The sequence below is a fragment of the Sparassis crispa genome, assembly GCF_003851025.1.
Source record: "Sparassis crispa DNA, contig_000006F, whole genome shotgun sequence".
In the NCBI taxonomy this organism is placed as follows: domain Eukaryota; kingdom Fungi; phylum Basidiomycota; class Agaricomycetes; order Polyporales; family Sparassidaceae; genus Sparassis; species Sparassis crispa.
The window spans coordinates 1,908,116-1,931,186 of record NW_020939753.1 but is presented as its reverse complement, the minus strand read 5'-3'; the positions used below and the strand labels follow the sequence as shown (position 1 = coordinate 1,931,186).

The 23,071-nt window shown below is 51.2% G+C and overlaps 7 protein-coding genes across 7 annotated transcripts; 4 read left to right on the top strand and 3 right to left on the bottom strand.

The window, feature by feature from the left end:
- Positions 1–178: 178 nt before the first annotated feature.
- On the top strand, positions 179–4,171 carry SCP_0706700 (hypothetical protein; the record flags this gene model as incomplete). Its single annotated transcript, XM_027760595.1, has 10 exons — positions 179–301; positions 370–465; positions 514–715; positions 766–1,338; positions 1,394–2,199; positions 2,283–2,388; positions 2,442–2,750; positions 2,808–2,986; positions 3,236–3,504; positions 3,559–4,171. 10 exons carry the CDS (start codon positions 179–181, stop codon positions 4,169–4,171), a joined length of 3,276 nt encoding a protein of 1,091 aa, XP_027616396.1.
- Positions 4,172–4,851: 680 nt separating this feature from the next.
- SCP_0706690 (GPI transamidase component PIG-T homolog) lies at positions 4,852–6,903 on the top strand (the record flags this gene model as incomplete). Its single annotated transcript, XM_027760594.1, has 7 exons — positions 4,852–5,053; positions 5,104–5,287; positions 5,348–5,739; positions 5,813–5,968; positions 6,031–6,087; positions 6,145–6,348; positions 6,440–6,903. 7 exons carry the CDS (start codon positions 4,852–4,854, stop codon positions 6,901–6,903), a joined length of 1,659 nt encoding a protein of 552 aa, XP_027616395.1.
- A 1,843-nt stretch (positions 6,904–8,746) lies between these two features.
- Positions 8,747–9,187, top strand: SCP_0706680 (hypothetical protein; the record flags this gene model as incomplete). The annotated part of the gene is made up of 4 exons (XM_027760593.1): positions 8,747–8,763; positions 8,816–8,843; positions 8,905–9,009; positions 9,095–9,187. 4 exons carry the CDS (start codon positions 8,747–8,749, stop codon positions 9,185–9,187), a joined length of 243 nt encoding a protein of 80 aa, XP_027616394.1.
- Positions 9,188–11,255: 2,068 nt separating this feature from the next.
- On the bottom strand, positions 11,256–11,715 carry SCP_0706670 (ATP synthase subunit f, mitochondrial; the record flags this gene model as incomplete). The annotated part of the gene is made up of 4 exons (XM_027760592.1): positions 11,256–11,281; positions 11,340–11,348; positions 11,404–11,593; positions 11,644–11,715. 4 exons carry the CDS (start codon positions 11,713–11,715, stop codon positions 11,256–11,258), a joined length of 297 nt encoding a protein of 98 aa, XP_027616393.1.
- Positions 11,716–16,182: 4,467 nt separating this feature from the next.
- SCP_0706660 (hypothetical protein) lies at positions 16,183–16,819 on the bottom strand (the record flags this gene model as incomplete). The annotated part of the gene is made up of 2 exons (XM_027760591.1): positions 16,183–16,715; positions 16,771–16,819. 2 exons carry the CDS (start codon positions 16,817–16,819, stop codon positions 16,183–16,185), a joined length of 582 nt encoding a protein of 193 aa, XP_027616392.1.
- A 128-nt stretch (positions 16,820–16,947) lies between these two features.
- On the bottom strand, positions 16,948–17,881 carry SCP_0706650 (hypothetical protein; the record flags this gene model as incomplete). The annotated part of the gene is made up of 3 exons (XM_027760590.1): positions 16,948–17,458; positions 17,520–17,661; positions 17,716–17,881. 3 exons carry the CDS (start codon positions 17,879–17,881, stop codon positions 16,948–16,950), a joined length of 819 nt encoding a protein of 272 aa, XP_027616391.1.
- Positions 17,882–20,163: 2,282 nt separating this feature from the next.
- On the top strand, positions 20,164–22,992 carry SCP_0706640 (Arginine permease CAN1; the record flags this gene model as incomplete). The annotated part of the gene is made up of 20 exons (XM_027760589.1): positions 20,164–20,176; positions 20,235–20,272; positions 20,326–20,432; positions 20,487–20,568; positions 20,626–20,647; positions 20,700–20,760; positions 20,813–20,837; positions 20,909–21,008; positions 21,056–21,098; positions 21,152–21,293; positions 21,347–21,376; positions 21,429–21,466; positions 21,517–21,652; positions 21,707–22,138; positions 22,192–22,268; positions 22,321–22,441; positions 22,494–22,546; positions 22,604–22,635; positions 22,689–22,780; positions 22,834–22,992. 20 exons carry the CDS (start codon positions 20,164–20,166, stop codon positions 22,990–22,992), a joined length of 1,803 nt encoding a protein of 600 aa, XP_027616390.1.
- Positions 22,993–23,071: the final 79 nt, after the last annotated feature.

The window sequence follows — 23,071 nt, the reverse complement described above, 5'->3', positions numbered from 1 at the left end:
TGGTGCACGTGCCCTACGGCACAGTCCATAGGGTTCGGCAATGGCCTCCTTCCCAAAGCGGACACGTACCCCTAGCCCTCGGCTCAGCGAACCCCCATCCTAGGGTTGGGGTCCCCCGCCCTCTGCAACCCTACGGTCGTCCTAGGAGGCCTCATAACCTAACCTAACCAACTATGCGATGTGTGCCGTGAACCCAAGCCGCATCTCGAAGACTTTCACGGATGCCGCGCTGCAGGAGGTTATTGACGATATCGCTCACCGCACACGGTGCTTCCTCGAGATCGTCAACTACAACGTCGAGGTATGCCGTCCATAAAACTAATGAAACTACCCATAATCCTGTCAATTCATGCTTTGTTTCATTTCCAGGGTCAACAATATGTTTGTGCGGGTGAATTGGTCGCTCTGCAAACCATGACCAACGTCTTGAATTACCTAAAGATGGAGAAGGTTGACATTGCGAAGGTATGGCGATCCTGTGATCAGTGATGCATGCGATTAACGATTGTTTAGTTGACGGGGAAATTCACCGTTGAGCGAGTGAAGGAAATGCTTGGGGAAATCATCAACTCCTGTTTTACACGTGCCAAGGATCAGCAGAAGGCGGAAGGCTACATCAAATTGGAGCGCGGGTTCGCAACGATCCCTCTCCCAGGGATTGATGTACCCTTCCATTCTTGCTACTTGTGGGCTGGTGTAATGCCATTCCGTGCCTGTACGTTGTCGTCCGAATAAGGCCTATGCTCCTGCTGATTTTCTTTGCAGACCTCTCTAAGAAGATCAATGCGGCGCACTTGAATCCGGACACACTCGTGTGCAAGTACGTGCCGAACCTGATCGCGAAGCCTTTCCAAGTCACGAAAGATTACGTCCAATTGATCTACGACCAGACGTTGTCACCGCGCCTCGACAAAGTCCTTCGTAAGTGGGATACAGAGAACTGGGGTTCGGCAGAGCAACGCCAGAAGCTAGCGTATATCACTCTAGTGGAGCTCTTGGCATACCAGTTCGCGTCGCCCGTCCGATGGATAGAAACTCAGGACATCCTCTTCAAACACTACAATTTCGAGCGCTTCATCGAGATCGGACCTTCACCAACACTCACAGGTATGGCGACGAGGACACTGAAAACGAAGTACGAGGTGCAAGACGATTCGGTTAGTCGCATCCGTGCGATCCTTTGTCATGCGAAGAACACCAAGGAGGTGTACTACCAGTTCGAGGATGAGGCGGAGGCGGCTGCTGACGAGTCTGTTCCTGAAGTTGCTGCTACTCCCGCACCAGTAGCTGCTCCCGTTGTGGTTGCTGCTGCTCCGGTCTCGGCTGCGGCCACCGACCGTTAGTGTTGAAGATGTTCCCCTGAAGGCGATCGAAATTCTCTCCGTGGTTGTAGCTCAGAAGCTCAAGAAGAAGGTGGAGGAAATTCCGCTTTCGAAGTCGATTAAGGACCTCGTTGGCGGCAAGTCGACTTTACAGAACGAAATCCTCGGCGATCTGCAGCTGGAGTTCACGTCAGCTCCTGAGAAGGGTGAAGAATTGCCACTCGAGGAGCTCGGGTCGGCCCTTGGCATTGGCTTCTCAGGGTCGTTGGGTAAGTACAGCTCTGGCCTCGTCTCTCGCGTCGTGGGTAGCAAGATGCCTGGTGGTTTCAATATCTCTGCGATCAAAGCGTATTTGTCGAAGACGTGGGGCCTTGGTCCGACTCGCGCGGATGGAGTCTTGCTATTGAGTACCACCATGGAACCTCCCAAACGTCTCGGTTCAGACGCAGAAGCCAAGGCGTGGCTTGATACGTTCGTCACACTCTACGCACAGCGCTCTGGGATCTCCCTCACTACCGGTGCCGCGAACAGTGGAGGCGGTGGTGGCGCAGGAGGTCCGACGATCAACAGCGAGGAGTTCTTGCAATTCCAAGCTGACCAAGAGCAATTTGCAGCGCAGCAGATCGAGCTGTATATGCGATACCTCAAGCGTGACTCGCGAGCGGGCGAAATCAAGTATGACGCGGAGAAAGCGAATGTTGTTAGCTTGCAGTCGAAACTCGACGCCATCTCCAGAGAGCACGGTGACACCTACATCGATGGCATTCAACCAGTTTTCGACGCTCTCAAGGCACGTCACTTCGACTCATCATGGAACTGGGTCCGTCAAGATGCTCTCCTCATGTTCTATGACATCATCTTCGGTCGTCTCACCACAGTGAACTGCGAGATCACTTCACACTGCATCGCTATCATGAACCGCGCTGATCCCGAGCTCGTGACATGTACTACATCGATCAGTGCGACCCCAACCGCGGCGATACTTGCAAGCTCGCGAAGCAGTTCGGCCAGCAGCTCATCGACAACTGCCGCGAAGTTCTGGCGCTGCCGCCTCTTTACAAAGATGGTGGGTTTATTACCAACTGTGTATGTTCCGTGATACTGATCGTTTCATTCCAGTGACATTCCCCACTGCGCCGCATACAGAAGTGACAGCCAAAGGAGACATTGTTTACTCGGAGGTTGTCCGCGAGAACGTTCGCAAGCTTGAGGCTTACATTGAAGAAGTGGCCAGCGGAGATACGATCTCAGCACTGATGAATATTCAGAAGATCCAAGATGACGTTCTGAAGTTGTGGAATGTAGTGAAGTCGCAGCCTGAGATTAGTGAAGAGCAGAAGAACCGCATCAAGGCTCTCTACGAAGGCGTCATACGATCACTGCGCAAGCGTCCTGAATCTCGTCCTCGTCCTGGGGCACCTCGTCCTCGTAGATCATCGTCGCAATTCCTTTGTCCTTAAGTGTCTGGCATCGCATCTGTCACAGCGGACAAGGTCCCTTTACTGCATTTGAAGTGCAAGGTCGGCACGAACTGGGAGTACAGTAGCAATCTCACTGGTGTATATCTCGACATCCTCCATGAGATCGCAACGTCAGGCACGACGTTTAAGGACAAAAATGCTCTTTTGACAGGCGTTGGAAAAGCTTCTGTCTGCGTCGAGGTGGTAAAGGGATTGCTATCAGGGGGTGCTCACATCGTCATCACCACTTCTCGTTACATCCGTGCCATCGTAGAGTAGTACCAGGGCATCTTCCAGTGTTTCGGTAGTAGGGGTTCCGCATTGACCGTGGTGCCGTTCAATCAAGGATCGAAGCAAGACGTCGAAGCCCTCATTGACTACATCTACTCGACTCTCGGGTTTGATCTGGATTACGTTCTTCCCTTCGCCGCAGTACCTGAGAACGGTTGACAGATCGATGGTCTTGACAACAAATCCGAACTTGCCCACCGTATCATGCTGATTAACTTACTCCGCCTACTCGGCGCCGTGAAAATCGAGAAGGCCAGCCGCCAGATCCTTACTCGGCCAACGCAAGTCATCCTGCCACTCTCACCGAACCATGGCCTGTTCGGAAATGACAGCTTGTACTCAGAGTCTAAGGTTTCGCTCGAGACGTTGTTCAACCGCTGGAACTCTGAGAGCTGGGGCGAATACTTGTGTCTTGCTGGCGCTGTGATAGGGTACGTTTATCATCTTTTCGCTGATTGAATATTGAGTTCACAATTTCGCTTCAGCTGGACCCGCGGTACAGGTCTGATGGACGCTACGAACGTCGTTGCACACGACGTTGAAAGCCATGGTGTCTGCACTTTCTCCGCGAAAGAGATGACATTCAACATCATGGGCCTGATGCACCCTCTCCTTTTCAGTATCACTCAAGTTGAACCAATCTGGGCAGACCTCAACGGAGGAATGGACCGCCTGCCCGACCTCGCTGACATCACTACGCGCATCCGCACAGATCTGAACAAGAAGAGCGAACTCCGCCGCACCATCGCTAGAGACAACGCCGCAGATTTCAAGATGATTAACGGTGTCGAAGCGGAATGCGTCTTACAGACGGTCAACGTAGTTCTCCGCACGAACTTCAAGGTCGAATATCCTGCACTTGAGTCCCACGAATCCCTTGCTGATGTCTCGAAACTACGTGGTATGCTTGATCTGGAGAAAGTCTTTGTTGTCACAGGTTTCGCGGAGGTAGGTCCTTGGGGAAGCTCGCGTACGCGATGGGAGATGGAGGTGAGAGGCGAATTCACTATGGGGACTCGCGCAGATGGAGTCCTGCAGTTGAGTACTACCATGGAACCCTCGAAACGTCTCGGTTCAGACATCGAAGCCAACATATAGCTTAATACGGTCGTAACAGTCTGAGCGCAGCGCTCTGGGATCTACTTTACTCCAGGTGGTGTGAGCGGTGGAGGCGGCAGTGGCGCAGGAGGTCCGGTGATCAACAGCGAGTTCTTGCAATTCCACGCTGGATTGTGTCGAATGACTGAAATTCATCTGGGGTCGACATCTCAGTCATAGGTCCATTAATGCATACTTCTTGGGCTTAAAAGTATTGATTTGTCCTTAATATTCCTACAAGCCCCGTAATCTCTGGGCATGTAGCATTTTCTCTTAGGGAGAGCTTTATTTACTTGGGAATTTTTCCTTACCGCTCGAAACTGCTTAATTAAGGCGTCAAGGATGAATAAGCAAAAGTTGACTTTTGCTGATGTAGTTAGAAGGAGGCGGGTCCGTGACCGGCGTGCCGAGTGATCAATCTTCACGCTGCTTATTAGGGATATTCCTGTTAATGTAGATGTCATCTGCTGTTAAATGTTCTTATTCACCTGTGTTAGCGTCTGCTTTTGTTATGTTTGAGTCTGTCCATCCTCTTCGATTCGACATTCCCCAGAAATAAGCCACGTGCATCGCGAACACGCGAGGACAGGCGCCTGTCCTGCTGTTGTAATTTCTCGCAGGCTTCACAGGTGGCACTTCCGTTTGTTCATGGGGGCTGGTTTGGCCTTTCTATTGCCAGAATGCACATAGGATGGTCTACAAACTTGTCATTCTTTCTGAGCTTGTTTTTCAGTCAAGTTCTGGCGACCTCGGAACAATTTGACGAAGAGTTGACGTTACGTCCTCTGCGGGATGGAAAGCTGGCCACTAGATTCGCTTTCACAACATTGCTGAAGGGTGCTACTCCAAGAAATCCGGAGAGTCTCGCAAGTGATGACGAATGTACGTTCATGCGCGAAGTTAAATGGAATTGGTGCGAACTGTAACGACAGCACAGCATTATACTTTATTCCCTCTTGCTCTGGGTCAGATTCTCCGCGAATATGCGGTCACGGAGCTGCATCTGTCGCTGAACGCGGGGGACTGGAACTATGATAGATGGGGCTATCCTGACGAGCCCGGTGTGGGTACCGGAGCAGAGCTCTGGGTGTGGATGGGAGATGGTGCTCCCGTATCGTGAGTCCATTCACTTTATTGTCACGGCGCATAGTGAATTCAACTCGAAATGCTTCTCAGTGTTGACGAACGATGGCAAGGTCTCCGTAATGCTCTTGCCGGACTCTTCTGTGCCTCACTGGGTTCACTGGATGAGCAGCGCACCACGTCACCTACTCTATCGTTCCAACCTGAAGGGTCACTACCAGATTGGAAAGCCCCTCACCAGCTACGCCACGCCACGCTACCGTCGGAGCATGTTTGCACTGAAAATCTTACACCATTCCTCAAACTGCTTCCTTGCAAATCGCTCTCAGGCATCGCGCGTCTCCTCAATCCCCATCGCCTCTTTGATGCGGACTGGCATGGACTGGGCGTCAATGTCAGGTATCATCAAAATGCCGGTGTGGAAGTGAGACTAACCTTTCAGGCCGTCTTCGATCCCGTCCGGTTATCCCCCAACAAGCGTAGAGGTTAGCATTTCGCCGCCTCTCCCACGTTATCGTCATCATTGATGACTGAGCTGGCTACGCGTGCGCCACTCAGACTGGTCACTCGACTCGATATTTGACCGCACAATTGATAGAGCGTGCCCGGTTGCACACTCAAGCGAGGTCCGAGTGGAGCTATCTGGGTCGTACACGCTCTCCCCTGATCCGTCCGTAATTATAGAGGACCTCGCGGTATTTGTGGTGAAAGATAGTGCGTTGTGTCCCTGTGACATATTCAGCTTCGTTAGTAGCAGCTGACCTACCGTCTTGTAGCACAGGACGCGCTGGACATCGCAATGCGATGGCCTGGAGAAGCGACGTTTTCCTATCGTGCGTATGAAGAACCTGTTTTCCTGACGAGTTTATACATTAACGACACAACTCCAGCCTTGTTTGCCGCCGCTGAACCTCTCACACATATGTCCGTGCAGCGCACTCTCAAGGGCTCGAGCCAGTCAGACGCCCGGCTCTCGCTCGTGATCACCAACAACCTCCCAGTGCAGGTCCAAACAGGCTATCTCGAGACGATGCCTTGGCTCGCACAGTTCTATATCCACACCCTTCGCGTTCGCAGTGATGGTGTCTCACGTGGTACGTGTAGTCAGTCCAGCGGGGCGATCGCCATCGCCCATGTCAATCTCATGCTCGCGTCTATACTGACATGGGACGGATTGCTTCGCAGACGATCTCGTAACGATCATCTCGTACGCTGCGCCTGTCCCGCACGCCCGGCCCACCCTCTTCCAAGCTGCACTGACGTTGCCGCCGAAGAGTACGTTAGAAGTTACGATGGACGTTTTGAAGCCATTCCTGCGATACACCGAACATCCACCCGATGCACAACGTGGCTGGGATCTCCCCCCAGCAGTTTTCGTGCCGTTTTCCTTCGGCAATCTTTCAGAAGCAGGCTTGAATGTTTCTGCTGCTGCGCTGACGACACTGCGACGGCGGCCGAGGCGGATCTACACGTCAACATTACTGGTCGACCTCGCCACGCCAGATTTCAGTATGCCGTATAACGTCATCATCATGAGCTGCACACTCATCGCACTGATATTCGGGAGTGTGTTCAATCTGCTGACGCGCAAATTCGTGGTGGTGTCTATAGAGAATGAGAGCGGTGCCGGAAAGTCGGATCTATCGTAGTGTGTCCTATCTTTGTTGTTGCGCTGTACCACTGAGATGCTCTTAATGTACCCAACAGGCAATAGACCGCGTGATTGTTTCACTACTGACATACAGTGGCATTCAGCTAACCTCAGAGTGTCCTGGACAAGCATCTGCGGATTTTATTCAAGCTCGTTGTCGAAGCCTTGAGGCTATGTCGTCTTTCTGTCAGTTTTTTCATCGTGGACAACGGCCGTCGTAGAATATACCAGCCATCAGAGATGTCTATCACGTCTCTTGCAGTGTTCTGCACAAATTGTTGATTACGCGCCTGCAAGACCTATCCCTTCTGGTGACAAGACCAAGACGGGGACAAACACCGAGCGATGAATCGGGCTCTCTATTGCGACGGCCGTAAGTCATCACTGCAGCACGTCAACTAAATTCTTCGCCCATTGTAATTCTAGTGAACCGATAATAACATCCTGTGGATAGGACCAGTACCTACCTAAGGTAGCTAAGGTGCCAAATCGATGAGAGCCTCGCTCAGTCACCGCGTCGTTGGCATCGCAATTGGGGACTGCCAATTCTTCTGCTCTGATTGAAGGCGGAACGATTTCATGGGTACATCTTAGATCCGCTAAGGGCCAGGGCGATTGCCTCTCCGAGTCGGATCTGACGTCCCGACGGAATCCTCTTATCCGTCCGCGATATCGATGCCTATTACCAACGTGGCTCGGTTGTGGCTCGGACGTCAAACTTCCATCCCTCCGTGCGCGCTCGCTCTCGCACCACCTTGCTGCACTTGGAGGGAATACGGCGTCACTTACGAAGATCCGGACGGACACCACGCTAGTACCTGTTATTGCGCATTGCGAGCACGTAGACTTGACGCCAGCATAGAACGCTGAACTTCAAGCAGCTTAGACTCCTGCTAGCTATTGGCATGCCACTGGCAGGATCAGGCACGACGGTCGAAGTGAAATTTTTCAGCTGGAGCAGTACTAACATGCGACCGAATAATATTGCATGTGTGAGTCACTTCCCGGAGGCAGCGATCGTCCTGGGCTGGGATGTAAGATAAGGGCCGAGGTGCGCTACGGACGGGTGGATCTGATGGTCTGTGTATACAGACGTTTCCGTATACGCCGGTGTAGCACAAGGGCGAAATACATCTCGCCGCTCGGTGTTCCGCGCATGTGCGATACAAGCTTCCAACGCCGCCGCTCACCTTGCTCGCATCTTCATTACCTCACCGGAGGGAATGATAAGTGGAGCATCATATTTTACCCAGCCGCAGGTATGACGAAGTGTGGGCCGTGTAAGGCAACTCTGCTTGCCATCTTGTGGCGCAATCTGATTGAAGGCGAGTACAACAACTTCGGACAATATTTAATTTCTCTGCAACACAGCAGAAAACGATCACTGGCATCCGTATGTAGTCGCCTCGATATTCGGAAGGTAGGCATCGGTACATATGTATAAATGTCTAGGATGACATACGTTGATAGAGAAAATCGTATAGTGACCATCACATGATGCTGGCACGGTGGACGAGTCTCAGGGACAGGCCAAACCAGCGGCCTGCGTGCTAAGACGGTGGAGATATCTCACGACAGTGATCCAAGAACAATGTGCTGCACTCATGCACCGCTTTCGAGCTTCTGATATTGGACGCGTATTGGGCCCAGCGCTTCGAGTCATTTCCACTACCGCATAAAAGACAAGGCGACCACAACGCGTCTTTCTCCACAACTCCCACCATCTTCGCCTTCCCCTCGTCCAAGTGCCGCTCCGGCCCAAAGCCGCCTCCGTGACTCGCAACACAGGGTCATAATATCCGTTAGCCACGACATACCTGCAACACTTCTTGCATTCCGCAATGTGTCGACGAATCGCGTACGTGCCACCGTGTTCATTTAGTGGCCATCACTGACAGCCACCATCGCAGTGAAGGAACTCGGTGGTCGAAGTGTGGGGTAATATTTCTTGAGAATTTGTTCTGCATGCACGAGTCAGCTGAACACGCACGTTCCGCAGCATTTCCAACGTCACCTTGTCGTCGCCGTCATGGATTGCAACTCCAGCCACTGCGAGCGAAGCATCCTCCACCCCAAACACTGCCGGGAACCCACTTGTCTGAAGGTGAGCAAGGCCATCTAAGCATGGCGCCCCGAGGCATCATGCGTCTTCTCTGGATCGTGTTCCTGAACAGCATGCGGTTATCCAGAACTACGGCCCTGATGTACAAAAAGACATCGATACGGTCAAAGACGACTGCTTCCAGTGTCGCGCTGCGGCCGCACGCACACCACCGTCGTAGAGACGTCAGACGGACGTCCACACTCCCCGTTCCGCCACATGGATCGCCATCGTCTACAGCGCAACGATGCCAGCCACTGTCTGCCACTGTCGCACGGTCCTCCCGTAATTTCACATGTCACTGCATTTGCTTCGCATGTCGTCGTCTTCGTTATCCGCACGCCCGTCTTGTAGTTATTAGTGGTTGTAATGCATTCGTGCATTCGTCAGGTGAACCGTCCTCGGGATCGTGCCGTGGAACTGGTGGTACCGCTGTGAACCGCGACACCATGGGGATCACGCACGAGCAGCAAAACACAAGACTTGTACACGCACCCCCGCATCTGGCACGTGCATGGCGTGTCTTCCATCTCATATCCGCTCGATGGGCTGCTTGATCGGAACGCTCTCAACCCATCATATGCGTTTCTTCATCCAGATGACTCGTTCCGAAACATTGCATCCTTGGTGGTGTAAACGTCGCGAGACAACCAGAAGTGCAGACATCTTCGAGAAGAACGAGTAGATCATGAGCATCGCTGTGAATGGTTTTCACTGGTCCAAAATTGCACATGATGCATGCACTCTGACACTTGACAGAGAAGCTGACCGTTCTCTCCGATCCATCAGTGGGAACACGAAACCTTACAGCGACGAAGGGCACGGATTGGAAATTGCTGACGAAGTCAAAGGCCATTTTTATCATCATCCGATTTAATGGGGTGTCGCCGAGGAGACGCGGTTTTTACTGGTTGCAGTATCAGTTATTGGAACGCGAACTGGATGCTAGAGTGGACACGGTACAGTGATATCAATCCAGCGTACAAAAATGACGACATACTTACTATCAGTAGCAGCCGCGAACATTCGAAGCACTACAGCTGCATGGTGAAGCACGCAGGCAAGACAACGCAAGGGTGGTGTGAAGCGGAGTCAGTCGGGCGCGAGCGCAACACATTCACGCACGTAATGAGGACTCATCTGCACGTAACTGCAGAGATGAGTGGTACAATCATATGAGGCTATCTATCGCCCAAATTTACCAATCGCGTGGAATGATAACGCGCTCAGGTAAGCGCGATGTGCTGAGGGCGCGAACGACATCATCGTACCATTGACTGCTCAATGAGACACGAAACTTCGAGCCAGAACCTTGGCGCGATTGCCTTAAGAGTATCAATCAGCGCGACCAGCACAGCCGTTGTAGATAAAGGAACATACAACACGCAGGCCAAAACAAGCCATACAGATGCGGGATGCTTCACACCGACTCCACCTGAGTAATGTTTCCGAAGAACAGTGATACGAATACGGATGAAGACGGGATGCACATCAGTATACATACAGGTTGGCATTCGCAGCAGCTCGTAAAAGAATTTAGGGGCACACCATGGCCAGATACGCCAGCACCCACCACGTCATTATCGCGATAGACAGCAGAAGCGGAATCCTGCTACCTCAAATTAAAAGAACGGAGATAAGTATACCAGACATTGTCCAAGATGAGACAATGACGGCAGGTCGCTTCTGGAGCCAAAGGAAGGCGTTGCCTCAACGATGCAACGTACACGTCAAGATAGCCCGAGAAGGTGAAAGGATGGATATGCTCAGTGTAAAAGAAGGGCTCACATACGTATAAGGAAGGACATAGCGAAGGTTTCCCCAAACCGCGGATATGCTTCGTATCCTAGATGTATCCAAACCGATCGACAACTTGGGATCTGATTTGAAGGATAAAGAACACGTTCCGTCAATGCAGTCAATGTCCACCACGGAGTCGGCCCGTCCAGTACGTAACAGGAGGCCAACTAATGGGAGGAGACATTGCTTGAAACTGGTAAGGAGCTGTCTCGAATGGAGCTGAATGTTTTGAGATAAACCTTTCCGCAACTAGTCAGTGTATATAAAACGGGGCAAAGAAGTCCAAGTTGCAGGTAATCAGGAAGTTGTTGATAGCTACAGTGCCATGCTAGCTAGGACATGTTCGGTGCGTCAACGAAAAGATATGGGTTTGATTGCGTGATACACGATAGCCATCCTTGTCGTCTTCTAGGTAACCCCAAACATCCACCGCGCCGCGCTCCGGCAACCTAGTGGGCGTGGTTCTTGTGATGCTCTGCAAAAGTAGAACGACGTGAGTCTAGTAACACCAGCCAAATTCTGAAAATTCGTACTCAAATGCACTGATAGAAATATAGATTAATGCTCGGAGCCATCTCAGGAAAGAATAGCGCGTACTCTGATAGTCGATGGTGTACCCAAGACCGCAAATGCCCAGCATCAGGAACAATAGAGGCGCACCAGACGCATTTTTGCCGCTAAAATATCTCCCCTTGATACCACCGCCAGCGCTCGAAGCAGCGGGTCCCTTCGGCAGTTTAGAGTAAAAGTTAACGAGAGGACCAAGTCCTGCTCCGGAGCCAGACGACTAACGAAGAAAAATTAGGAACAGACAGATTTGTTCACGACTTCGCTCACCAAGAGAGAGGGCGTAGCGACTTTGGGAGGGATGAGCCCTCCGAGCTGGCGGCGAATGAGAGTGGGTTGCATGATGGCGGTCGCGAGTGGAGTTGGTCGCGGTCGACGAGGGTGACAAGACTTTATTTGTTCCGCACAAACAGTGTCAGCCACCATGTTTCGGAGGAATCGGAGCCACCGAGTGCCCTTGAACCGTACACAAATGGTCTATGTCTATAAATTTCATCTAAGTAGGCGAAGTCTGTGAATTATGCTAAATCTATGCTAAGAGTCCGTGTAGTTCCTTGACCCATTCGAATTCATGGTAGCAGTGTCTACAGTCTAAGAATATAGATAGAAACCCGGACACAAAGGAAAACAACGGGACTGTTTACGAAACGATTATTTTGAACCTTGTAGTGACAGGGTCAAGTATCGCGTGTGTTTGGTAATGGCCATGCGCACTCACCACATTCTAGCCGATGTCTCCAGTAGGCCAAGGAGATCCTGAGCATCTTGCGCCTTGTGTCGCATGGTTCATCCTGCAAAGTAACAGGCCGAGGTAGTACCGACAGTGGACCACTAATGACGCCTAGTTATGGAAGATGAGACCACAGTCATCACGAAGACATATAACTGCCTGTGAACGGAGTACTAGCCTGACGGTCAATAGAACGTTTGGCAAGTGGTGTCTTCGGAGTGAAGAGAACCCGATGCAGCATTACGCCTCGACACGTTTTTAGGCTGAAGGGACTTCTTGCATCACAAATGAGTTCATATGGGTGCATGAGAACAACCCCAGGACATACGAATGCTGTGCGTTCGATACGACCTGTCAACACAACTTTGGCGAGTTTCGATGTTTCACATTCGCACCACCAACACCACGAGACCGACTTGAAAAGACGAAAGAAGAGAAACGTAAGATTCAATGTCGGGGACAATGCACTAAGGGTACGCAAAAAAAGCTGAGCAATAAAGAAAGGAGGAGAGTTGCGTGGCGTACCTATTTGATAGCAACACTGGAAAGAGATCCGGCAACATCACAGTAAGTTGTCATGTATAATGCGGGGAAAATTCACAGGGCACCACAAAGTAGTATTGTGGTCGAAAACCGGGGGTTCGTCAGAACGAGCGTTCAACTGTACTTGGTGGATCTGAGCGCGTTCGCCTGCATACATGAACCTTGCGCTTCCTCTGAATCCTTCGGCATCGCCGACATTCATCGTCTTCTCTTCGCAACCTTCGCGTGCTCGAGTAACTTGAGAGAGTTACTTCATACAATATTTGTTGACTTTCTTTCAAGAGAAATGCCGTCGCCGTCCCCAAGCCACAGGCCGATCGTTGCGGCACGTGCTCAGGAAGATCCTGAGATCCGCGCTCACGTGGCACGCGTTTGGACAGCAAACTTGAACGTCGCAGACATTCAGCAAGCGCATCCGCAAAGTATCCGCAAATCACAAAAGAGATGGAAGGATATTGAGAAGGATTTGCCGCCCCAATTTACCCGAAGACATGGTAAGTACATTTCTCCCAATGACTGTGACTGTTATCTGATCATGCGCGCACAGTTGGCATGATTTCGATAGGTTCGACGTTCTTTCGAATTCGAGAGTCTTGAACTGACCGGGGGATCGTTCAGGTGGCGTAGTTCGGACTGGATTATTTTTTGGTTCTGCAGTGAGCTCGAGGAGCTTTCGGAAACCGTGGTATCTAACGCAAACTGTTCAGGATGCTCTACATCATGGCGGTCCAGTTGGCGCTCTACTGGGGTATGCTATAATAGGTTCCGTTATGTACTCTCTCTGTATCTCCATAAGGGAGATGATCGCTTTCCTGTGGGTATTGCAGTTCAATGCAGCAATACTTGGTTATCTCGGTTTTTCTCTTGGTCGGGCGTCTTGGGTACGTTGTCATTTGAATTGTCTTCGCCCTTGCCTCTGATGGTTTTATGCAGTACAGTTGGAGTATTATTCTTCGTGTGTAACCTTGCCCGATTGCGGTATTTTGGCTCACAAGGAGAGTGCAGCTGTAGAGATAACTGCAGCAGTAGTCATTGTTGGCTTCTGGGATGTCCATCGCATTATTCCGTGAGATCCATTTGGTTCTTGAACAGACCTCGAACTAATTTCTATTCAGGCTTAGCGTATTGTGTGGAACCTTTGTGCGCTGCCCCACTCCATGTTTATTATGTTATGTGCCTTGTGTATGACGGGGTAGCTGGCTATGGTCGTGGTTTTTTAACTGCTTTCCGCCCAACGTGCACGGCGAAGAGGAATTCTGGCTCTCCTTGGCCAAAGTTCTGGTGATCGTTACATTAAGTGAGCTTCCACCATTCTGTATGAGTTCAATGTTTACCACTTTTAAAGTTATCGTCAACCTACCTAGCACTGGATGCTGGGACTGGATTTCAGGGGTGAGCTACTCCAGACGAAGAATCAGTTGGCACGGCTTACCAGGAGCCTTAGTATAATTGGTTTCAAGAACTGGAAAACTAGATTTGCATCATCCTACCTTGCAGTTACTGGTCCTGCAGGCTATTTCCTAGGCTTCTGGTCAGTACTGATGCAAGCAATATTTTCGTTCGCGGGTTCCGAAATGCCGGGTATTGTGAGTAGACATGAATCAGGTGCACTGTTCTATCAAACTGATATGGTATGTATGTAGCCTGCAGGAGAAGTGATCAGTACACATCTGGTATGGGTTATTGTTCAAATTGCGCCAAACCTGGCTTACTGCCGTTAAAGAATGTGCCACGTGCACTCGGAAGGGTATGGATTAGCATGTCGGTCAGCACCTTTGGACTTATGCGGAGAGTTTCTGATTCGCACCACAGCCTTCTTTTCATTGGAGGTATTTCCAGTGTGGGCCTTCTTGTTCCCCTGTCGGACCCGAATTTACAACCCAACCACGGAACTGGATACTCATCGCCGTTCATCATCGCCCTTGAGCTGGCCGGCGTCAAAGTGGCACGTACTTAATTTTTTGACGTAGCGCATCCTATGACTGATGACAATGCAGTTCCACATATTGTGAATGCTGCTTGCCTACTATCTGCTGGTTCGGCGGCCTGTTCGGACATCTACCTCAGCAGCCGTCTTTTGTTCTTTCTGGCTCGCACGGCACGGATGCGCGACGAATGAGCTCGCCTGACATTCGAGTACCACCAGCGGCTCAGGGGTTTGCGTCAATATCTGAACGTAATCCTCCCACTTCCCGTGAAAGGGCTGCTGCAGCTCCACAATCACCATTCGTCTTGCCAGTCGCTGCTGTACTGATCTCGTCCCTGAGCGGCCTACTGTCAGATAATTGCGCTGTGCGCTCGACTTTCTTGTCTGCAACAATGTTCGAGGAGTAGAGATATCATGATCGTGACCCGGACCAGCCGTGGCGACGTCGGTCACGAATTATCTGCCGCCGTGACTCCCCCGGGCGGCGGCCTCACAAATGAAGCGCTAATTTTTGGACTCTCGAGGTATCCTGGCATCGCCCCTTCCAACACCGTTGGTTCGTGACGAGCCCATGTCTTCGAACATCATCACTTATTCTGCCTGCTTTTGTAAGAGTTTTCGTGTTAGTAGGACTGATGACACTTCCACGCTTCCGAGACGAAGGGGACCACGAAGACTCCTGCACCTTAATTAGGACCGCGGACGCCCCCCTCTTCGCCCTCTTCAGTTATTTCCTCCACAGCACAATCGACTCCTCAGACACCGCTGACTTCTTTGTCTTCTGCAGTAGTTGATTCCTCGGAAACTATCAGGTTTTTCTTCTCCGGCCCAGTCTACTCTTCAGACGCTGCCTACGACCGGACTTGGCTTTCTTTTTCTCTCTTTGATGCCGCCTCATTCTATTCTCGCAATTCGTAGTCTATCGACGTTTGATAGTTCTCCGTGCCTCGCTTCTCAGAGGTTCTCCTACGCGACTCCTACTGGACTCACCCGTATTCCCTAACACGCCCTTTGACGTCGTCCTTCGCGCGATCTAGTCTGGCATCGTCCCACTCTGGAATTCCTCCGAACACCGACAACTCCCCCATTTCACTGCCCATGGTGTTCTGGCCTCTTCCGAAGAGGTAGGCACTCTGCTGCAAGACAGGACAGGACATGATGTTTTTGGCTCTTCTGATGTGTCATGCGTTACCTACCCAAGCCTTTCTGCCCTCTGTATCCTACTCGCTCACAGGCACATCGACAGTGCGACGCTAGCCTCAACGTTTTCGCTAGTCTTCGCGTCTGCGCCAGCCTGTCTCCGATGCCTGGCGAACTTCTTTTCCTCCCGTTATACTGTTGCTGTCGCATCGATGTTCCCCTTATAACAAGACCTTGCCTTCTACGTTATTCAGCTCCCATCTACTTCATCTCACGTCTGCACCGTGCGTCAGGGATAAGGAGCGCGGCGAATGTCAACCTGTATATTCAGCTGCAGCAAAAGAATATGATAGGGATATCAGCACATGGTCCATCACAAAGAATAACGTTAGATGCCAGCAGGACGATGCGCGGAAACTAGGTAATGGCAATGGTAACTAAAAGTCCAAGAATGAAACAAACCGTAGTACTACAGCACCGGAAGGTATCTCATTTCCAACCACTCTCCGAAGTCCGACCTCGAATCTAACGCTGGAACGGTAATGACAACAGGTGCATCAAGCTGGTGGGACGGATCCAGCTGATGGGATGGGTCCGTCTCGTCCAGCGTCGTGGGGCGACGCAGAGCATTAGTGGGAGACTCGCCACGCATCTCTACGTCTAGTGAATGGCCAGCAGACTGAGACGGAGGATGTACGAGAGGCTGTGCTTGGCCATCCGCGTTCACAGCTGCTTCCGGGTCCACCGCATCTTCAGTTCGTCCTGCAGGCCGTGCCTCAAATGATGGCCTCGCCGATCCCTCATCGTCGTGCCCTCCGAGCAGGCGCTGCGCCTCCTGTCGGCGGTGCTCCTGCTTGCGTAGCCACGACGGGTACTTGTACATTGCGACGGTGAGGCTCCAGACAGGCGTGAGCGCCAGTAGCAAAGCAGTGATCTGGCCGAATCCTTCCATGCTGTTTTCTCCCGTGAAGATGCAGTTCTTTTGGATCTGGAGCTCGGACGCTACGATAGCGCAGGGTTAGTGATCACGGCCGAGATGAATATTGGAAGTACTCACAGACGACGTACATCACCCACAGTCCAAGAACGATCAAGTTTCCCCACATGACCACGTGGCGCATACGGTCTCCCCAGGGTGGAATGACCGATAGTGCCACAAGATACCACTGCCGATACAGCGGGGTCCAGGGTTGGGCGAGGTCTTCCAACACCCATGGGTGACGCGGTATGTCGTCTACACAGAATATCTGAATATGCGACGAGACGAGTAGATATGCGCGCGGCTGTGGCCGGAGATGGCGAGGACGATCGTCAGGATCATCGTGATGCCGAGGGAGAAGATCAGCCACAGCGGCCAGATGACGAACGTCGTGTCGTTTATCTCCTTTGCGGTGATAGGCTTGAGAAAGAAGACTAATATTGTGTTTGCATTGATGCATGTTTGGTTGTAGGCGGGAGAGACGAAGAGGATGATGCCCCACGCCCACTGGAGAACGACCTGAGTGAGTAGAGCAAGCGAAAGGATAAGGCGCTCCTTGTTCTGCTCAGCCTTGATCTTCTTCTTGTGTGTGTTAACGTAGACTTCGCTCACGAGCACGTTCCCGTCGGCGTCGCCGTGAAGTGTGTTTGGGCCAGAAATCGCGTTCCGTGCGAGTTCGCGGGCATAGTAATCACTGGGCCTCAAGCACCAGATCGGCAACAGAGGAGCCACAGCGAGAGAGCTTATGCATGATATAGTCGCGAAGCTGCAATGGGGAACGCGTCAAGCGCATGCCAAATACTGAAGTGACAACAAATTGGACATACTTCAGTGTCAACAGTGCATGGTGCAGAGTGATATTTGTATTAATTTTTTGTACAATAGCTGCTATAACAAGCCCACCCGTCAACAAGGTGCTAGCCCATGCACTTGCGACCGCATCTCGTGGAGAGAACACGACGAGCAGAGCTACCGAAGTCCCATCAGCTATCTATCGCACCCGTTCCGGGTCAAAGCACTCACTATTTAGGACGCTTTGGCCGTAGAATGCGGCCCTCACGCCAAGACCTGCGAGATCGGTGTTCGGACATATCGCTGAGCAACCGTACGCGGAATTCGAAGAACTACACTGCAGTGCTGATAAAGTCCCGTTAGTCAAGATGGAGCACGGCACACTGCAGCGCGACATTGTAAAAGCGTCAAGGATGCATAGAGAGATGACCGGGAGACTTTTGCTGTTGCAGCATATGATATGAGGTATAAATTCGATAGATACATGGGGTACAGCCTCTGTACGCGTACGCGCAATCTGAATTGACTCAGAAGGCTATCGGTGAGTCAAGTTGGATGGGATATGGAGTACCTCCAGACGCAGTCGCCACAGATTGAAGTTTACCAACGTGTAGGTTTAGCGCTGAACTAGCCGCAACGGGCCACGGGGCATCCGCGGTCCACGTAGGGTTGACAGACTGTTGCGCGGTGCACCAGTAGAAAGCAATCGCGTGCGCCGCCCGAGATAGGGATTTGTGCGGATCAACTCCACGTCACGGCAAATTGTGACAGCTAGCTCTGTGCGAGATACAGCACTTGATGCTGGGCAAGGGGCGCTGCGCTGAGATTGGGCTCACAGGCCACGTTGACTGCGTGTAGACATTCCGAATTGAGTCGGAACTTGTCCATCCCGCCGGCCCCGACGTATCCTGCACTTAGACACAATGACAATAGATTGGAACTGACCCGTGTATAGGAAGTTGAGCGCTAGGCTAGGCAGAGGCACTGTATTCATAAGCTGCGCACTGTTCGGTGCCATCCAAGATAGGGATTCGACGTTGAGTATCGACATACACTGGCGCCAGCGCCAGCGCGTGCGGTGTGCGGTGTGCCTTGTGCCTGAACTGGACGGTCAGGCCGGTTTAACTGCCTAGAGAAATCACTACGATGTTTGAAAACCATCCTGTGCACCGAAGGGTGTTTGGCAACGATGAAGTCTGTACTACTCTGAGAGACGAGCGAAGTCACGGACCATATGTGGGCAATCAGCTACCTTCAGAAATGGGCCTGAGAACGGCGGCTGAGAATATTGGGGTGGGTGCAATCAACATGCAAGAAAGCGGGGTCATGGAATTCGATTGCACATCGTGATCGCCACCGTCATATAGGTATCTGCGTTCGCACCGCTCAGAGGACTGTATATCCAGTCAATGAGCCAGTCTCAGGGTTCCTCGGAACATCTCCCAGTGCACGAGAGATATACAAGCAACTGCAACTGTCAGCGATACTTGCACAGGAGACCAGATACTGCACAGTGCTCCGCAGGTGTTATTTTGAAGAAGGCGAGCGATGGTTTCACGTTGTCGACGACGGGGTGTTCGTGATTTAGCCCTTTGCAGCGAATTCGTTCTGCCAATTAAGTATGGGTAAAGGTCAGATTCATCCAAGTGACGAGCGTACAAGATAGTTTGATGCCAAGTAAGAGTGCAGTGCAAGACGCAGCATCGCCATGTTGCAAGACAAATCAATGGATGGATACGCTAGCAGCAAGGACTCATCAGCCCCCAGCAGGAATGCTTCGAGTCACTCAAGTGAACACCTGTGATACCACTCGGGCGGATTAAGCGGCGTCGAGCGAGAGAGAGATGGAATTTTCTCGAGCTGTATCGAGTGCACGTCTAACCTTACGCGTCAATATGTTAAACGTCGTGCAATAAGTTCGAGCTTGCATACCTAACATGCCAGAGCGTCAGACAGCTCCATGCCGTGAGGGCTGAAGCTGAAACTTGAAGCACTGAAGTTGTGCGGCTTTCGTAAACACCGATCCGGACGCTAATCAGATGCTGAGCAGCGCAACACGACAACATAAAGGCATCCATTTGCCATGCAGTGGCAGATAACTATATGGAGCTCGGGATGGTTTAGTTTTGAGCGCGCATGCGTATAAGTACTGTCCAATTGCATCTAACGTTCAGCGGCGTTGCGATGCCAAGCTGGCACTTTGACTCGGACATGGCAAGAGTTGAGCACAGGCCCGGGTGCGGCGAAGGTTCAGTGACATATCAGAGCGCCACGAGCGCTGAGGCACTACAAAAGTGTCTGCTACGCTGAAGACGAAGGTCAACGCATCGTCCTTCCTTCTCCCACTAATCTCAACGTACCAGTTCCTTCGGTCTGCTCGGGGAACTCACTGACGGAGAGTAATCAATGTCGACGACACCGATATCGGTGGGGCTGGTTGCAATACCACGTGGCCACAGCCACATCCGAGCGCGCGTGACCGCACAACGCGTGAGGATCGTTGCCGCACAACCTCCACTCAAGGAAAGTCCGTTCAGCAAGCGCATTCGCAAATTTCAGAAGAGATGGAAGAACATAGAGGCAGATCTTCCTCCTCAGCTTACTCGCAGACACAGTAAATACATGTCACCCCATACTAGCTATCATTGTATCCTCACAGTTTTGTTTACCGCAGTCGGGATGATCTCCGTAGGTTAGTAGAGGGTAGGCTCTGTGTCCAGAATAACTCGAACTCTGTTGTGATTTTGTAGGTGGAGTCATTGGGACAGGATTATTTCTTGGATCTGGAGTAAGTTACCAGTTTTCGGTGCTGTCCGACACGATCTTATACAGCCCACAAAGACCGCTCTCTACCATGGCGGCCCCATCGGCGCTCTCTTGGCCTACGGAATTATCGGGTCAGTAGTATACTGCCTATGTGTTTCCATAGGAGAAATGATAGCTTTCCTGTGAGTGTCCGCATTCATCTGCACTTCTGCGTGATTTGATTGGTTAAACGGTAGTCCAAATGTCGGCGGGGTCGTTGGTCTTGCAGACCTTTACGTCGATCCTGCCCTAGGCTTCTCGCTCGGTTGGGCGGCTTGGGTATGTCGCATAAGTGCCTTAATTTTGCGTCTATCTTATCTCAGCCCCCCTGGTCAGTATAATTGGAGCGTTACCTTGCGTGCGTGGTTCTCTCTGTGATTGCCGTTTTTGTGCTCACAACACTTATATAGCTGCAGAAATTACAGCAGCAGCGGTTCTAGTCAGCTTTTGGGAAACCAAATACATAATGCCGTGAGTACCCTCAACTACCGAAACGGAATCGCGGGACAGACTTCCATTTCAGAGTCCCCGCGATGATAGGGATCTTTGTGAGGACTTTTTTAAAACTCTATACTAGTATGTGGGGCATCTGACTCATTGGGTCGCATATATCGTGCAGCTCGGCCTTGCAATAGGTATTAATTGCTTCTCGTCTCGTGTGTACGGCGAGATGGAGTTCTGGCTTTCAACTTTCAAAGTCCTCACCATCGTTCTCCTCAGTATGTCTCCTATCTCCGTCATGATCGTGATCTCATGTTGTGTCTAGTTTTGGTCAATCTGATCATCGATCTCGGAGCTGGATCCGAAGGGTGAAGGGCGAAAGAAAAAGAGTACAGTTCACGCGACTGATCATGTAGTGCAGGTTCATCGGCCTCAAGAACTGGCAACATCCATTTGCGCCCTCTTATCTCGGAATCACTGGACCCAAAGGCCGATTTCTCGGGTTCTGGTCAGTGCTGATGCAAGCAATGTTCTCGTTCTTTGGCTCAGAAGTGCCGGGAATTGTACGCGTACAAGATTATCATCCGATGTTATCCGTGCATTGAAATTTTCGCAGGCAGCGGGCGAGGTCATCGATGCGACTCGAGTATGTTGACCGGGTGCAATGCTCAGCAGAACACTGACTTGCGTACACTCAGAACGTACCTCGTGCACTACGCCGGGTGTGGATCAGAATGTCAGTCTGCGTCTGAACAATTTGTTCACTACTCACAAATAATGTCGTAGTCTCTTATTTTACGTCGGAGGCATCTTCTGCGTAGGTCTCCTCGTGCCCCAGTCAGACCCGCGATTGCAGGGCGACGAGAATACGACATACTCGTCGCCATTCGTTATCGCCCTCAATCTCGCTGGGGTAAAAGTGGTACATGCTTCGCAATTTGTCGATGTCCTCGTCATATGATAAATATTATTTCAGGTACCACAGGTTGTCAATGCCGCACTTCTGCTATCTGCTTGGTCTGCTGCCTGTTCGGACATCTATATCAGCAGCCGTTTTTTGTTCTTCCTCGCTCGCTGCAAACATGCTCCTAAATTTCTAGCGACACTCATCCGCCACCCATACCATCAGCCAGCGGTGACAGGCGATGAAACTGCTGATTCTTCAGATGAGGAGGAAGACGATGATGACAGGAGCCACACAGATGCAGTGGAACCCCCGCAGATCTCGCCTGCGACTGCGGACAATCCTCAGGAACGGCCACCTTTAGAAAGTCATCTATTACCTGCCAATTCACCTGCTGCTCCTCAGAGGCAACCATTCCTCGTCCTACCTATTGCTGCTGTACTTGTATCATCTTCGATGGGGCTTCTCGGGTTTTTGAGTAGTAGCGGTAGTAGTGCGACTACGGTCTGTCTATCTTCACCAACTTAACAATTGACACTTCGCCGACAATTTTCCAGGCATTCGGATGGCTCACAGCGGTAACCAGCGTTGCATCTCTGCAATCCTGGATTGGTATGCTGTTCACCTACATACGGTGAGAGTTGTCTCTTTCCGCAGAATCAAATATTGACCTTTAGTCCTGTAAGCTGGTACCGCGGGACAGCTTATGCCGAGAGCCGCCATCAGCATCGTGACGATGACGTATCCCGCCATACAATGCAACAGATTGCGGTGATAAAGGAGAATAGACATTCAGGACAACCATACGTTCGTTGCATGTCAGTTTGTCTGATTGTTCACCTACGCAATTTTGACACAGCTTGCCTGGTATGCTTTTATCATATGCCTTTTGGTGCTGTTCACAAATGGGTGGTATGTTTCTGCCGCTGTTTTCTGAGCATTCTCGGTGATGCTAAAAGACATCTACAGGGCTGTCTTTGTGCACAATGGCTGGAAAATCGGTGCGTCACCGGTAGACCTTAGTGATTGATTTGCCTCATAGCTTCTATTTTAGCCGAGATCGAGGGAGACTCACCACCCTCTGGGCCAGCCAGTGACCGAGAGGCTAGTCCCGTCTCGTTGTTCCTTTCATCTTACGTCCCTATAGTATGTCCCCACTCTATCTCAAGTCGGCACGACTGACAAGGTAATGTATTCAGCCGATATTCCTCCTCCTAACATTCGGATACAAGCTCATATATCAAACGGAAATGATTCCGCTCGACAAGATGGTGTTTGACCGGAAGGATGTGCCCAGGATTGAACCCGAGGATCCACCGAGAAATCTTTGGGAGAAGTTAGTTGCGCTGATAATCTAATGAATATGGTGTAGGTACTGTACGAAAGGACTTACTTTTCATGCTGCGTCAGAACTCGCATAGGCTTCAAGTTACTCTC